General features: G+C 42.3%; 1 protein-coding gene across 4 annotated transcripts; it reads right to left on the minus strand.

Annotated features, from left to right (window-relative positions):
• Positions 1-32: 32 nt before the first annotated feature.
• On the minus strand, positions 33-14,368 carry misp (mitotic spindle positioning). Of its 4 annotated transcripts, XM_088621766.1 has the most exons (6): positions 13,783-14,368; positions 10,972-11,099; positions 6,906-9,602; positions 3,824-4,101; positions 2,723-2,761; positions 33-2,143 (listed from the first exon to the last, which is right to left on the minus strand). In XM_088621766.1, exons 3-6 carry the CDS (start codon positions 9,478-9,480, stop codon positions 2,054-2,056), a joined length of 2,982 nt encoding a protein of 993 aa, XP_088477892.1. In that variant the 5' UTR covers positions 9,481-9,602; positions 10,972-11,099; positions 13,783-14,368; the 3' UTR covers positions 33-2,053. The 4 variants fall into 4 exon arrangements, with proteins under 4 accessions (XP_088477892.1, XP_088477891.1, XP_088477890.1 ...); XM_088621765.1 differs by lacking the exon at positions 10,972-11,099 and having other exon boundaries at positions 6,906-9,599; XM_088621764.1 differs by lacking the exon at positions 10,972-11,099.
• Positions 14,369-15,650: the final 1,282 nt, after the last annotated feature.

Raw genomic sequence — 15,650 nt, forward strand, 5'->3', positions numbered from 1 at the left:
ACACACTGCAGAGGAAAGTTTAAGGACACAGATCGATTCCAATAATTTATTAATTACAAATCAGAAGCATTTGAAATATTTTTTAGACACAATATGACTGTAGGATTATAGAAAGGTTATGCATACTATATATCTAATACGAAAACGATTACCAAGCAGATAAAAAATAGAGTCCCTGAAATATAGAATTTCTTTATTTTCTGAGCCTATCCAAAGTTTTACTAGTAAACTTTGCAAGTCAACTAGAAATAAAAATGTGTCAATGTTTTGAGAATCGGAAGTACATCAGTATGCATCTTGAGAATGTCTTTAGTCACATCAGCTGACCTTATAAACACACAGCATGTTTCTTTCAAGGATATACCTGCCATACTTTGTTTTAAGGTTAAAGTGTGTTATTGTGACATCCTATTTACACAACTATTTACTAATAAGAGCATTTCAATTTGTTCACATTTTAATGTTTTCACTGCTGCTTTCTGACAGTGACATCAACATTCTTATATCAACAGCTGTAAGACCAATCAGGAGAAAATAGCAAACCCATTTTCTTTCCAAATATTTTTTTCATTTAAGCCTGGTTCCAGAAAGAAAAGTTTTGTCTTAGTAAAACCCTTGAATTGTTCATTATGATGGGAAAATTGAAGTGTTCAATTTTTCATGACTAAATATAACGACCTGCGCACAGCATGTTTCTTAATCCAAACTATTAACCATAAAATATTTAAGGATTCTACACAGGTATAGGCAGCATTTGATGCAAAAGCAGAAAATCATGTCCATCTGCAAATCTAATTTGCAATTTTCAGAAACTTTCTATGCAAAAATCAAACTACAAAGCTTTCAATAACATGCATCTGCAATCATTCTGTATTCTTCAAAATGTATCATTTTATATATACATAAACAATTCATTGCTATATTGTTCTAGGGAAGAAGGCAGTACAGGCTCATATGTGTTAAAACTCTCTGCTTTGGCACTTGATCTTTTACTGTGATATACACATATATGTTTGTACTGATGCTTGTGACTTACTCCCCCTTCTATAATGCAACATTTCTTGCATATCACATGTGTTTGGATTACAAAGTATCTCTTTTTGACTGCACAGCTCTAAATTACACTTAAAACCAGCTGTTTAAATCTGATCAGAATGATCTGGAGCATCACTTATGAAAAGGTTAAAATTTGATTAATATGGAATGTATTGGTATGAAAGTGTGTTATTGCCACACATTCAGATGTGCAAATGTAAAAAAGAGTGATATTTTATGATGTTCAGTTTCTTAATTTTGTAGAAATCCGTTCCAAATGAAGGCACATTGATTCAAGGTGTTTTCTCAGTTTCACTGTTAACATGAGGAAGACTGGGACCACAGCTGAAGGCACTAACTACAAACTGACATTGCTTGAACTAGCAGATCAAGACATGCCAATACGCTCTTTTCAGGTAGTGAGAGCTGACCATGACAAGCCCAGCTCAGTAGGAAATTCAATGCAATGTAGGCAGCCACTGTCTCATCACTGACCTTTCCCCGAGAGAGCTCTGAGAACCTCCAATTTTATTTGTCACTTCCTCTGCTTCAATTGACACATGTTTTCCTCCAGAAGTCATAGCAGCAGCCTCTCCCCGAAAGCTCTGAAACAGTTTTCTCCTCGGGCCAGTTCGTAAAAGCACGTTGCACAATCCTGCTGCCCTATCCCACTGCGCATCTGCAGTTGTGCCTGGCTGACACCAGTAAGCCGGAAATCACAGCAGATTGGGAGACACTGTAAAAAAGCATGAGAATGTGGTGGCGGAAGTAAAGGGGGTAGCAGTGGGATATTAACCAATCAGTAGGACCATTCTCCCTCGGCTCTTTCCGTTTTTGCATGTTCTCCGGTGACCAAGAGATGAGGCAATTTTTCCACTGGTTGTGCTGTTAGGAGGGACTCGGTCATGGTAGCTGGGGAAGAGAGATTAAAACCTCTCCCTCCCTTCTCCCTTCCTCAAAAAAAAAGGCTTTGCCAGTGTAGCTCACCCCTGACTAACGCCAGCCTGCCTTCTCCCCTTCAGTCGGCAGCGGTGTTGGTATACATGCCCGCTTCCCAGAGCAGGGCGCGGGTGTTCTTGTGACGTGTCACACGTGTGGCCTCCAGGACCTGCCAAGCAAAATGGAGACAGAAGTTCGGGCAACTGAGTTGTCTTACTGGCATTCCAAGTACCACCCAGAGAGAGACAAGTGGGCATAGTGCCTACTGTCTACTATAATGACATTTGGTGTTCAGCCTGTTCAGGGCTTCTGCACACACTATAGTTCCCCTAAACACAGGTGTGTATGAATGATCTCACACTGCCTCTTTAATCCCATAATGTACCTCAGTGGCAATTTCCACTGAGAAAACTCTTTGGTACTAATGCTCACTGTTTCAAGTGGGAAAGGCAAAGCAAAAAAAAAAGCTTAATTTGCTGCAGAAGGATGCATACATTTCAGTGTGCAGCAGCTCATTCTATGGAGCTGTTTCGCAGGATTCAAACCTTTGAAGCCCATTTAAATGCTCCAATTTAAAAGCATCCAAACATGTTTTACGAGCATGACTTTCATTTATGTTGAAATAATACTTCACTCCAGTGTCCCCAGTGACTAATGTCCTAATCCTTCCTAAAGTGAACCAGAATCACAAAGGGCTACTTGGCAGCGCCTGCGCTTGGATTCGGACAATTCGGGAAACGCTCCTCACCTCATTGTTCACATCATCACTGGGCTGAATGCCAGCGTACTGGGGAGAGAAAAGCAAAATGAGAAGTCTAGTAGAGAAGTCCGATTCAATATACATCAGGAAATCGACTTTATAAACAACTGTTCAGCTAGACTAGACAGGAGCATGGTCAAACATATTCCAGGATAATCAGAGTACTCTTACAGTTTGAAATGTAGGTTCACTAGACTTGACAACATCCAAGCGTTTAGTGCGCTGAAAGGGTATTTTAGTCAAAAATGTGGCTTAACACACTTGGCTGATGGCTGACTTCCTGGCCAGAGGGAGGAATGCCCAAGGGGCAGCTGCAGAGATAGAGATGGGGTGCAGAAAGAGGTAGAGAAGGGGATAGTGTGTAGTATTCATAATGTTTTGAATTACTGACGGCATGGTTTTTACTGAACTTGGCTGTTGTCATCCTTCCCTAACTTTCATTACAAACTCCACTATAAATGGGAGAACAGTTTAGTTTTAAGAAACTGAGGTAAATATGAAGCAGATACGGCAGATTTGCTTTACTATAGTGAATCTGGCATGGCCGTTTTGAAATGTTCATATACTTTGATCTTTAGTTGCACAAAGCTTTCCTGTGCTTTCCTGCATTTTTCATATCAGTCACTCTCTCCAGTCAGATTCAAACATCATTCCAGCAGAGACACCACTCAGGATTGTGCAGCTGATTATCTCCATCATTTGCTATTTCCATACCAGCTCATGTGTCATCTCTTTTGTTGAATGGAGCTGCTTGAAGTTAATAATAATAAAGTGATGATTTTAGTCTTTAAGAAAAAATCTGTTTTGTTCAGTTTCATTCAGAATGTTGTAATTTCTTAGTTATTGCTGCCAAGACCTTGTGCTTTATCAGCTTCTGCATGATTATGAGATGAAGCATAAGCCTTTATATACAGTGCTAAAACATGCACAGCCCTGTTTACGGCTGTGGTTTTTTTATTCAGTAACTGAATTCTTATTCCCAGTTATTCAACCCAGTAAGAGAGCTCAGATGTAATTAAAACCAGTAGAAAGGGGGCGGGCAAAAAAACAGCACCCCCCAGTTTTCTGTCCTGCATTCACACACATTACCTTCACACCGGACAACCCCACCCTCCGACTCACTGCGTTCTCCTCCAGCCTCTGTTTGATCCTCCGCTCCTCGAAGTTCTCCAGCAGCGTCTCCGTTAGCCCTTTAAGGGTACTGGGCTCACACCGGCCGTTTGGATCCATCACTGGGGGCTCACGGGGGGAAGAGGGGGCCTGGGGCCGCGGGGATCCCCAGGGCTGTGCTGTTACCATGCTTAACAGGGGCGCACGTGGAGCAAATCGGGGAGAGGCCAGAGGTGGGGTCGTTGTCTCTGGATTGTCTGAAAATGCACAGACGCTAATGAGCAAACGCAGAACAAGAAGGATCAAACAGCAGCTTTTGTACAATGACATCGACGTCCCCGCCTTTAAAAACAGAACCACGGGAGTTGGGGTCTGCAGCTGTTTGGTGTTGATTGAGTGTGCTTGTAGCTGAGGATGAAAGAAGGCAGGCGTGCTTGTTTAAAAAAAATGACAACCTGGAGGAAAAGGAAGCTGTATGCAAAACCTTGAGGAGACAGCAGAATCCCTTTATCCACTGTCCTGTGACAAATATTTTGGCTTAGATTTTCGAGGGCTGACTTCCTTACCGGTATAACACTTGTTGCTGTTATGTTTAGGCCTATAGACCTGGCAGGTCAGCATTTTTTTGGCTTCCAGTTCAATCAGTTTTTCTATTAGATCATATGACACGGCTTTGGTGAATCAGCCATATACAAAATGTATCAGTGATGCACACATTGACAAAAAAAACAGATTAAAGTGTTACATATAAAAAAGACAACTCTTTGTGGTGACATATAAAAAGATTGCCTCCCAAAGAACCTTTGTGATAGAAATTGCTAATGATATTATATGGAGTCCAGTAAATCCTAAAACTACAGCTAAACAGTTCCTGTAATGTTGGCTATTGAATATATATTTTTCAACAGTGGTAAGAAATATTTCTTGCCAGCAGATGTCACTGTTACTCAATAGCAAAAAAAACCCACTAACACCACTTCTATGACACTACAAAAAAAGTCAATACTTCAAAAACAGGAAAAGGAATACATTTTTCTGAAAAGACGAAAATGGCAGTGCATATAACCATTTGGCCTAACCCTGCATTTTTACTCATTTAAAACAAGTCTGCGTTCATGCTGAAGAAAATATTTTTCTTCAATCATTAACTGAAGTCCAGGTCCTATTTTCAGTCAGGGAGTTTGTAAGGCACGAACAAAGTTCAGATAGACTAATTAAGTTAACTATTCCACCCTCCTACTCCCAGAAAGAATGATTATCACAAACAGGAGTTCTGCTAACTCAGTGATTTAAGAGAACACTCTGTCAGGATGTGGCCATTAAAATAGCAGACAATTGAGAGGAGTGCTGAGCTAGTGTATTGGAATGCAGTGAGCTCTGAATTGCCAAAGTATAATGAGTCTGTTGTGGTATTCTACAGTAAGCACATAAGATTTCAGCAAAGCATGCTAAACACTGGTTAAAAAATGTTAAAGTATAGACGTTCATAGTAAATCTATGCAAATTAAATTCTTGCAACAATTCTTGCAAAACTGGCTGACAAATTTTCAGTGGTAATGGTTTAGGAAGGGACAGCTGTGTAGTCCACCAGGCTGGGAATGTAGACTGACCAGAGGAAGGTCCAGTGCGAAGAAAACTCAGCAGAAGATAGTCTACGGCCATTGTGGCAAGACAAGTTGTCAAGTACTGAATCTTCCAATCCTTTGCTCAGAACTCTGAGCCTGCAGCCATTATCTGGTGGAACTGTGTAACAATCAGTCCAAAGAACAGGTTGTCTCACAGTCCTTCAATGTAATTGAATGCATCGTATTTGACTACTTTTTAACTGGATTAATGTCTCACCTACTTTATATAGTAAGTACATATGTAACACTGCTTTCAGACACCCAGCTTGTAATATGTCACATTCATGGAAAAATGCATTGAATGCGGCATTGACAAATGGCAACGATTATCAGAGGAATTCTGTGAATTTCATCTTCATTTTGTTAGGCTAAAGGCTGAATATATCTCTATCGGTGATCATTTTGAATTCTGAAGGAGGTTACTGAAATCTAGTCAAATGCCAACAAGATCTGTCAGGTGACATTGAGATGGAACTTTAAATTTGTGTTATTTTAAAAGGTTTTTAAAATTTTCACACTTAAATTACAGCAAATTGTTTTAATATGAGTAAACCCAGTGCCAATATCTAATTATTAATGGATTTACTGCACTTTTCCCATTCTATTGCGTGAATAATTATAGATGGACACTAACTAAGATCTGAGGTGTTGTTGTTGGCACAGGGACCAGTATTTTACACTTGGGTACACTGAATTATAAATGCACAGTTACATTTAGGGATTTGAGTTAGGGTTGAACATATTAAAATAATGCTCTAAATGCACTACAGTAGGTTATGAAGATTCCATGATCCTACCTAAGACCTGGACTATATCAAAACCTCAACCAACCTTCCAATTTTAAATTATAAACCTGAAGAAACCTGAGGATGTTTTCCATCCTGCACTACTTTTAAAAATCTGCATTTGTCTGGTAGGTCTATTTTTTAATTAGACCTTAAATGAGTAAATGAGTAGAATTAATATATTTTTGGTCATTTAACTAGCAAAGTATGCTTAGGCTCAGGTGTCCTGCAAGTAAAGTTGTGTAAATCATGTGGACATACATTGCAACTGACAGGCGGCCATGTGGCCTCTTTTTAGCTCGTTTGCTTACTAGTAGCTAATTAATCTGAGGTTCTCTTCCAGTTGTTTCTCGAAAGAAATGTATTAAGTGGTAAAACTAGTTCCTTCTTTATTAGTATTTGCTTGCTTGTTTGATCGACTGTGGCCCTGCATCACATGAATTATATCAGAAAATATGGCTTTTACTCCAGCGACTAATTCACTGAACAAAATCTCACCAGATATCTGAGCAGCTAATGGATTCTTTATTAAAAGCAGGAGCAGCAATGCTGCAGGGATCACCCAATCGTATTATGGACATTTCGTCAAGTATTCTGTTCAGTTATATTGTAGGTATATTAGCTAGATAGATATCATGGCATGTACCTTACCTAGCTTGAGTGGAGTGACCTTTGGCTTTGCATGGTCTACGGCATCCAGACCCCACAAGTGAGGCAATGTGGCTCCTTTATACCTCTCAACAGCAGGTGCAGGACCAGGCTCTGGTGCCACTTGGTCAGAAGCTGTCAGTTTCCTGTACTGCAAGAGAAGTGGGCTACTTTCTTTGCTCTGTTCTGCCGTGGGTGAGACAATTACAGGAGATGTCCTATCCAAACCATTCAAGTCCCCATCCCGAGAGGAAGAAAGCCCAGTTCCCTCCCTCAGCCTGCGGAGCTCCAGCTCTCGTTTCAGGTCCTCCTCAATCTCCAGCCGTATGGCCTCTGGAGTCTGGAGCTTGCGAGTCTTCATCTGGAACTTCTCATGCTGGCTGTGCCAGGGACGTTTTGGATCATGGACCTCACTGAAGTCCTGAATGTCCGTGGCTGTAGGAATGCCTGTCAACCCTTGGACCAATGGATATCTTAGTGAATCATTCACTGAATGTTCAAGAGACATTCTTCCAAAAGAATCTCTGACAGGAGTTGAAGATAATGGATTGTTCGGCATTGTTATGCATAATGACTCTTTGACTGAGCTGGGCCCCAAATGATCTCTGGGCAAGGTGAACTGCACAGAGTCCTTGACTGTTATCAACTGGGCTTGATCATCACCTACCACCAAAGGAGCTAAAACCTTAGTTACACTGATGTCTGGAGACTTCTCAGCTGTCGTATGCATCTTGGAAACTGCGGATGTCTTTAGCCCAACGTCCTTGTCACCAACTCCAGCTTCAGGGTTGGCTAGTTGATCTCCCCTGGAGAGCAGCGAATGTTTGATTTCGTGCTGCACTCTGTACTTGTTCTCTTCACTGCCCAACCTTTCTTTTTGAGGTTTGACTGGGGAATCTTTCTCGCGAGCTTTGAGAACATAGTCATTCTCATCAGGATGTCTATGTGGGCAACAAGGAGGTATGAAACCTTCTGTGTCTACGTTGTCTTTGTCTTCAATTATTAGTGCAACTTCTGGAGTGAGCCTTCCGTCTTCTGTACCTGATTTGGACTTTGTGGCATCTACAAGCTTACCAGAAAGGCTCATCCTGATAGGCATCACTGGCACCTCATCAGGTTTCAGCTCAAACACTCTCTTTCTCTCCTCCAGTTCCTGAGGCGTTCCTCGATCATACAGCCCTGCAACCTTGCCCTCATGTAGCAGGTCCTCCTCTCGGCGAATCTCTCTCTCAATCTCTCGCTGAATGAAAAAACTCACTCGGGCTTTCTCCTTGGTCTTGCCCACTGTGGGGGAAGAGGTCTGACAGTCTTGGGAGAGAAAAGGCTTGGTCTTGATCTGCACTATCTCCTTGCTGTCAGAACGCAAGATCCCTCGTTCCCGCCGAAGATTCTCCTCTCTCTCCTGGGCAATACGGATCTCCCGTTCGATGGGAGTCTCTGTCTTTGTTGGGGTCTTGGATACTAGAACCTCATGGGAAGTACTGCTATCACTGGTATAGCCCCCACCCAGGTCCAAAGATAGCTCTCCTAATCCAGAATCGAGATCATCAAAGCAGATATTTTGCCTCTTACTGCCATTACTGCTGTCCGCCACCAAAGATACGGTGACCCTTTTGCTGGTGAACACCTCATCCACGGGTGTGTCTTTCTCAAAGTATTGTTTTTGGGGTAGGGCAGGCTTTTCCTCCATTTCATCACCTTGATTTACTTTCACAGCAAAGGTGGTCCTTTCTTCCATGTGAGGAAATGCTTGCAACTTTGGGGTCTGTAATTGCTGAGGGCTTTGGAGAAAAGGATTCTGGTTGGACCTTTCCATCATGAGGAATTGCTGACGTGCTGCACTGAAGTCGATCTGCTTAGTGTCAATACTCTCAGACTCTACCATGTGAGAGGACTGCTCACTGGGTGTGTTATAGTGGAGTGCAAAACCTTCCATGAGTCTACTGGGTGACTTGGTTGTATCTTGTATCTGTAGAGTGTTCCACTGTTCATTGAAGGTGGAGCTCTTCTTTGGTGCCTGGCTGCGGATGATCTGCAGCCTCTCGTACTCCAGTTCCTGATCTTCCAGGGGGCCATCACCATCAGTTATCCTGTAGCGGGCGTCTCCATTCTCCTCAGCAAAGAGTTTGTCTGGCTTCTGCTCTTCATGATATGCCCGCAGCTTGAAGCCATTTTCTACCCTTAAGGTGGCAAGCTTGGCTTCCCTCTGAGGAGAAGACATCCAAGCTTCAGTTTTTTCTGCTTCTTGAGTGGTGTCTTCAAAGGAATAGAAACCAGTCTGTGGACTTCCTGGACTCTCTGGGCTCTCCGAATTCCAGTCGTCCTTCTCTTCCACTACTGAGACCTGTCTTGCATGTACCACCACTTCCCCCATCCTCTCCTCTTGGCCTGGTGTGACTGTTACCGAGGGCTGGGACCAATTCACTAGGATATGCTCCCAGGAGAAGCTGTTTGCATCTGACTGCATACCACAACCGTTTTCTAGAGAGCTTTCCAACTGATCTTGTGTTGTTTGTTCTGTCACCCCAAGTCTGGGAGACAGGTTTCTCATTATCCATCTCTTGGGATTGCTCTCCATTGGTGTCCTTGCTTCTGAGTCTCCTTGGGCAGTTGATGCTCAGAAATAGTCAATGCCTATTCTTCTTCCCCATTCCAGGACGACTGAACCTGTTGACCTGCAGCCGAGTCTGTTGACTGCTTCTGTCCAAAAGAAAAAGTAAGTTAGTATGCATGTACAGTACATGGTGTCTTGTGATTTAACGGGAATTATTTTTTACATGTCGAAAAATAATAAAGGTGATCAGGCCAATTCACATCTTCTGTCTGTGCCAGAACCAGAAACTAATTTTGATCATATTGTGTGGAAGAGCAATGGGCATACAACAGAGTTCTGTGCTGCTTTTCAAAGGGTCATTCTCTTGTGACTCTTATGTCTTCTGTGTTATTCATCAGCTCCTAGGACCCTGAAGTGAAAGTATAAGGAGCACCAGCTAATTCGTTTATTACCTGACAATAAAAATACCAACTACACCGCTGTAAGCTTACAGCCTACTGCATGAAAATCAAATGAAACACAGGCTCAAGGTCTCTGTTTATCAAGGGAAAATGGATTCAAAAACAAAAAATTGTCTGATAATGGATGGGACCACTTCGATTTGCTCATTTTAAAAGCACTGCAAACTAACACAAGATCAGTATCAAAAAAGGATACATCATGGTTGAAAAAGGACATCCCCTATTGCAGTTTAAGCTGCTTAGGAACAACAGAGGTCTCAGGTATATTAAAGATACAGCTATTTTTTTCACATTTTTTAGTAATCCTTACTAAGCCACAGCATGACTGAATTCAGGAAATCAACCAGGAAGTATCTTATTTCTGGTAATGGCGAACATGAGATTTTAGATAAGCACGCAGACTTATTATTGATTATCTCTTGCTGAAACAGCACATTTTCAAATCCATTTAAGCTTTAATGAGCTTATTGATCAATACCCAGCAATAAATATTCCCGATAAGCTTCTTAAATACAAAGCACCTGACTCAAAAATTCCAAATTCTAACCTGGGCAGTGGGCAGCACAGTGATGCAGTGGTTAGCATTTCTGGTAGGCTAGTAGGTTACTGGTAGGTTACTTGGATTCTGGGAATCCTGCACTGGACTGGCATCCAGTCCAGAGTGTATCCTGTCTTGCATATGTTGCTTGATGGGATAGGCTCATGTGAAAAACATGCACCTGTCACAAATGCAGGCATGACAAAGTGGAAAGTTCTGTCACACTGGTCACACCTCGTGCCTCATTGAGTGTGTCAGACATTCCTGTCAGTCTTGTAAAACTGCAGGCTTATCCTTGCTTTATAGCTCTTGACAAGTACACTACCTTTTGCCTGGATTCCTGGCACGCCACTCTGATAACATCGAGACTTCTCATCACCTGACTCAGAATTTGGTGCTACTTCCTGGTATGATCATAGACCTATTACAGAAAATTCCTGGCCTTTGCACCTTCACCCTGTGCATCACAAAAACTCGTAACTGGCAGCCCACTGAGGCTCAGAAGGTGGCCAATACCTGGATGGAAGACCTCCTGGGAAAGCGAAGGTTGCTGCTGGAACAGGTGCTAGTAGGACCAGTAGGGGGCGCTCACTCTCCAGTTTGTGAGGGTGCTAATGCCCCAGTTCAGCGATGGGGACACTATACTGTAAAAAATGTGCCGTCATTTGGATGAGACGTGAAACTGAGGTCCTGACACTCTATGGCCATTAAAAATCCTCAGACTATTCTCGAAACGTGTAGGGGTATTACCCTGGTGTCCTGACCAAATATCCCTTTGGCTTTTACCAATCATGGCCTCCTAATAATCCCCATATCTGAACTGGCTTCATCACTCCGCTCTCCTCCCCACTGAAAGCTGGTGTGTGGGGAGAGAACTGGTGCACTCTGGCTGCTGTCACATCATCCAGGTGGGGGCTACATATTGGTAGTGGAGGGGATATCTAATACTGAAGTTCATCCCCCACCTGTGACAGCTGTTATGCTCCAGCCATCCCACTGCACAGCAAACCGGGTGAAGTAAGAAATGGCTTCACCGGTTGAATAAAGTGTGAATTTTAGGGAGGACATTGTGCAAACCCAGAGTGGAATTTAGACATGGCAGTGGGGTTAACACCCATACTCTTCCAAATGCGACCACAGAACAAAAAGCAGGCAGGGCCTTGGATTACTGTCTCATCCAAAGGACATCACCTCTTACAGCACAGTGTCCCTGGTCACTGTTCTGGGGCTCTGGTTTGGAAATTCTGGTCCAGAATCTGGTTCACCAATGCTTCCAACAGCTGCTGAGTTTTACCAGGGGGTCTCCCACTTCAGTACGGACCAGGCCTGGCCTTGTTTAGTTGCTGAGATCTGAAAAGATCAGGCTGGAAGATGCCAATTCTTCTCATGTACCTAAAAGAAACAGCAGCACCGATCCATGCAGTCCGCTCCCACATGCAGACCCAGAACAGAGCCTGACCAGTGAATGTCCAGCATCTGCTGCTGACACCAAAGCTGCTCCAGAACATTATTTCTCAGCAAAAGCTAGGGGAAGCTGACTGTCTGCTTCATTTGTCCCAGAGTGGTTTTGAAGGAGCTGCAAGGCAGAGCTGTGTGCAGCTTGTACTGGACTGTGTATTGCTGATGCTGATAAGCCCTAGTCAGCACGTGGATTCCTGGAACTCAACTCCTTCGGAGGGTCTCATTGGTCCAGCCTGCCGAGGTGGGGCAACAGAAGCGCTCACAGCTGCTCCACTGTCCCCCACTATCTCATCTTCACAAGAGAAAACATTTCGAAGACCAGAACCCGCTGGGACATTTTTTTTCTAGATACTTTTCTAGATCAGTTCAAGATCTGGAACAGCGCAGGAACACAGAGGGGGCTCAGAAGATGACTCATATCTAAACCTCAACGCTAGATTAATTTACAAATAAAGTCCAGCCTTGTCTCTGTGTGTGTTTTTTTAAGGAGATTCTTCTGCAGCTGAAAATGTGTTGATTCGGTTTACTTCCCTCCATTTTCTAACTGCTTTGTGAAATACGGGGTGACGGGGGAGCCGGAGCCTGTCCTGGCAAGCAATGGGCACAAGGCAGGGTACACCTTGGACAGGACACCAGTTCCCATTTCATTCCATTCAGCTCTAAGTTTGTCTGGTTTCACAATGAAATTATGTTTAAAAAGACTGTCAACTAATGCCTGTCAGAATTAAAGCAATCAGAAAGCTTCACATTGTAACAGAACTGCTGGAGTACTGAAATCCGTGTGGATATCGTCAAGGGATCCACTTGTGGTAGCACAGAGCACATTAGCCTTCTATATTTGAATTACACACCTTGATTAAAAAAGGACATAAATAAGTCATTTACTGTAAAATGTTTCAAATTGAATTTGCAGGAGAAAAGAAAAAAGAAAAAGGATAATTGACAACTTTCAAAAATAATGTGCCATTATTAATGACTTTCACCTTGTGCAAATGTCAGTAGTGCACAGAGAGGACAGAAGAAATTTCACAGTTGATGGCAGGAAGTGTCTCTTTATATTTCCTATTGGTTCATAAGAAACTGGATCATTTCTTTAACACTTCTGGTGTGTATATACTCTTCCAATTTTGTTCTTCCCAGATCAGAAAGCCTTATTTTTCCAGCACTAGTGCTGTCTTGAATAATAACACTTGCCCCATTTTCCAGGGACACCCACACAGTTTCCTCGATTGATCTTCCTCTATCACAGGCAGTGAAGACAAGCAGCTACTGCGAAGGAATCATTTCACACTGTACACAATTCAATGTGCAGCAAAGCAGCGGGCTTTGGGATTTCAGCATATCTGCACGTTTCTCTGTCATACTGCTCAGTTCCACCTCTTTCATGCTAATGAGAGCACATGTGAGGCAGGCCCATCTTTACTGAATTGAAATTAATTTAATTACAACTGAGCAGAGCCTATTCCACCCTTCTGAATGAAGTCAAATGGAGCATTGAGCTATTTACAGGATAATTGTAGCTGCTGAAGAGCTGTTTTAACAGTGCTTGGAGGGCACTAGAGTTTTATATTCTCTCCCTTTCTAAAGGCAAGAGCTCCAAAAACCAGCAACATAATCACAGGCCATATTTTTGCATTTATGAAAAATTGATTCCAATTAATTTTATTACTCACCAATCAAAACTTGTAAAACATTGTTCTACCTAATACTTGCAGGCAGTAACAGAAGATTCATATTAAAAACTCACAATTATGGTTAGTTTGGCAGGGAGTAATACATGACATTTTTAAGCCTTCTTCCTAATCAACACAAGCTTCCCTACAGAATACTCTTTTAATGTTAGCAAGCAAAAGCCAAACTTCTTACCTGCCAGTCAAAGAAGTGTGAATAGTAGTTCTAGTCTTATTCTTCGCTCCCGAGTGCAGTACACCTCTGTATAAGCAGTGCTCTTTATCGTCCTGCACTTGGCTTAGGAAAGGAGTTTTGAACGTCTGACTAAAAACCCCCAGAACTCTCCCTCTTCACCTTTGCTCTGTCTCTCAGTGTATTGCAAGTCGATGTGACGCCTGTCTGTTTTTTTTCTGTGCTGTATGTTTGTTACTCCTTTTCAGGCAAAGTTCAGAGCATATCAAGCGAGTTTAGTTAAAGCACCACACCCTCCCACCAGAGACTGCGCGAGTGAGAGACGCACTGAGAGAAAACACCGGCAAACGTCTGAAAAGAAAGATAAACTAGACCTAGAAACTTGGGTATTCGCAAGATGAGCAACAACATGGAAGATTTCAGCCCGGAGAATACATAACGCAAAACCATTAAAAACTTGATTATCCTAGAAAGGTTCCGCAATGAGTTCTCTTGTTGGTTTAGTAAGCCTCTAGCTACCGCACTCACGATTAGTGACGTGCTCCTTCCCTTGCATGAGTTTATTGTGGGATTAAAGTAGCCTATGCTGGAATTACACGTGATAAATGACACATCTGGAAAAGTGGCAAGTTGGCAAAACACGTTTGGCTTGAGAGAAAGGATGCTAGCGTTAAATAATATAAATAAGGCAGTCCCTGCATCGCTCCGAAGCCTTTGGCGCCACCTCGTGGTAAATGATAAAATAATAATCTCTAAATACAAATTGGCAGTATTTGGAAACCTTATTAGTTCATTATGAAACAAACAGATAATTCAGGGCATTTTAGTAACACTAGCACTTACCTTAGAATATGTATATTTTCTTCGTTGTATTTTTATATGAACATTTATACCTGCATATGTAGTATACTGAGAAAAACCGTGATGACATTTATCCACTGCTCACAAGGACACCAGGGTCTTTGACCAATGAACAGCACTCTCCAGGGATTAGGAATAATGTCTTTCTCCTCAAAGATGCTCATAGGTTTCTGGAGGTTACTGTCAACCTATGGAGTCACGGGGATAAAACATTATGAGCTTTAGTCTCCTAGGACTGAAATTGTGCAGTGCAGGACAAAACGATTGCATGACATTACTCCTGTTGATTTGAAGATCCTTGGTCAGTGGTAAGGATTTTGAAGGTGTGTGCATCAGATGAAACAGTGCACTGGGGATTTAACCCTGTAGAGAGAGATGCAAAGAGAGAGATCTCTCTTGTTTATGAGAGATTATTAAATTCCGAGGCATAAGAAAAGAACGTCTGAGAGGCAATTTGAGTAATCAGGGGTTCTCACTATATAACCAGTTACAATTCAGCAGATCACTCCCTTGAAGGTAAAGGTCTGAACAGTTTGCTTCACAGTCCACAAGTTCTTTTTAGTTTCCCCAAGACTGTCTTATCTATTTTAAGGACTGTTTTGAGGACAGAGACGGAATGAACAGAAAAATTGAGTAATCAATTTCTGTCTTGGAAATTACTGAAAAACAACATAATCCTCATAAACCAGGAAAGACATTTTGAAAACCAAGAAATGTCCGTGATGTTAAAAAGGAAGATAATAAATTGTTTGCTTTTTTATCTTGATGACATTAACTGAAGTTTCACCTCTAATACTGGCAGATTAAAAGGTATTTTAGAGTCATATTTTTGCAGTGCGTTAAACAGGAAGGCGAGGAGGGCTCTGGGTCCTTGTTAATGAAGTGTGTGATGGAGATGAATATTAGTGTGATGTAGGGTTCTGTGCTCTGACTGCCCTTCAGTGGCCATGTGTGTGAACACTTGAGTGTGTGTAGGTGGTGGTGGGATGTGTGTGTGTAGGGGGGTGCTC

Source organism: Lepisosteus platostomus, chromosome 27 (assembly GCF_059453375.1).
Source record: "Lepisosteus platostomus isolate fLepPlt1 chromosome 27, fLepPlt1.hap1, whole genome shotgun sequence".
Classification (NCBI taxonomy): Eukaryota; Metazoa; Chordata; class Actinopteri; order Semionotiformes; family Lepisosteidae; genus Lepisosteus; species Lepisosteus platostomus.

Excerpts from the sequence above, each read along its gene's own strand:
- misp (XM_088621765.1), bottom strand. The coding sequence starts at position 9,480 with ATGGAGAGCAATCCCAAGAGATGGATAATGAGAAACCTGTCTCCCAGA. Across the intron at positions 4,102-6,905 it reads GGTCACTCCACTCAAGCTAG|ACAATCCAGAGACAACGACC; the intron begins GTAAGGTACATG and ends GTGCATTTTCAG. Across the intron at positions 2,144-2,722 it reads GTGATGATGTGAACAATGAG|GTCCTGGAGGCCACACGTGT; the intron begins GTGAGGAGCGTT and ends TTTGCTTGGCAG.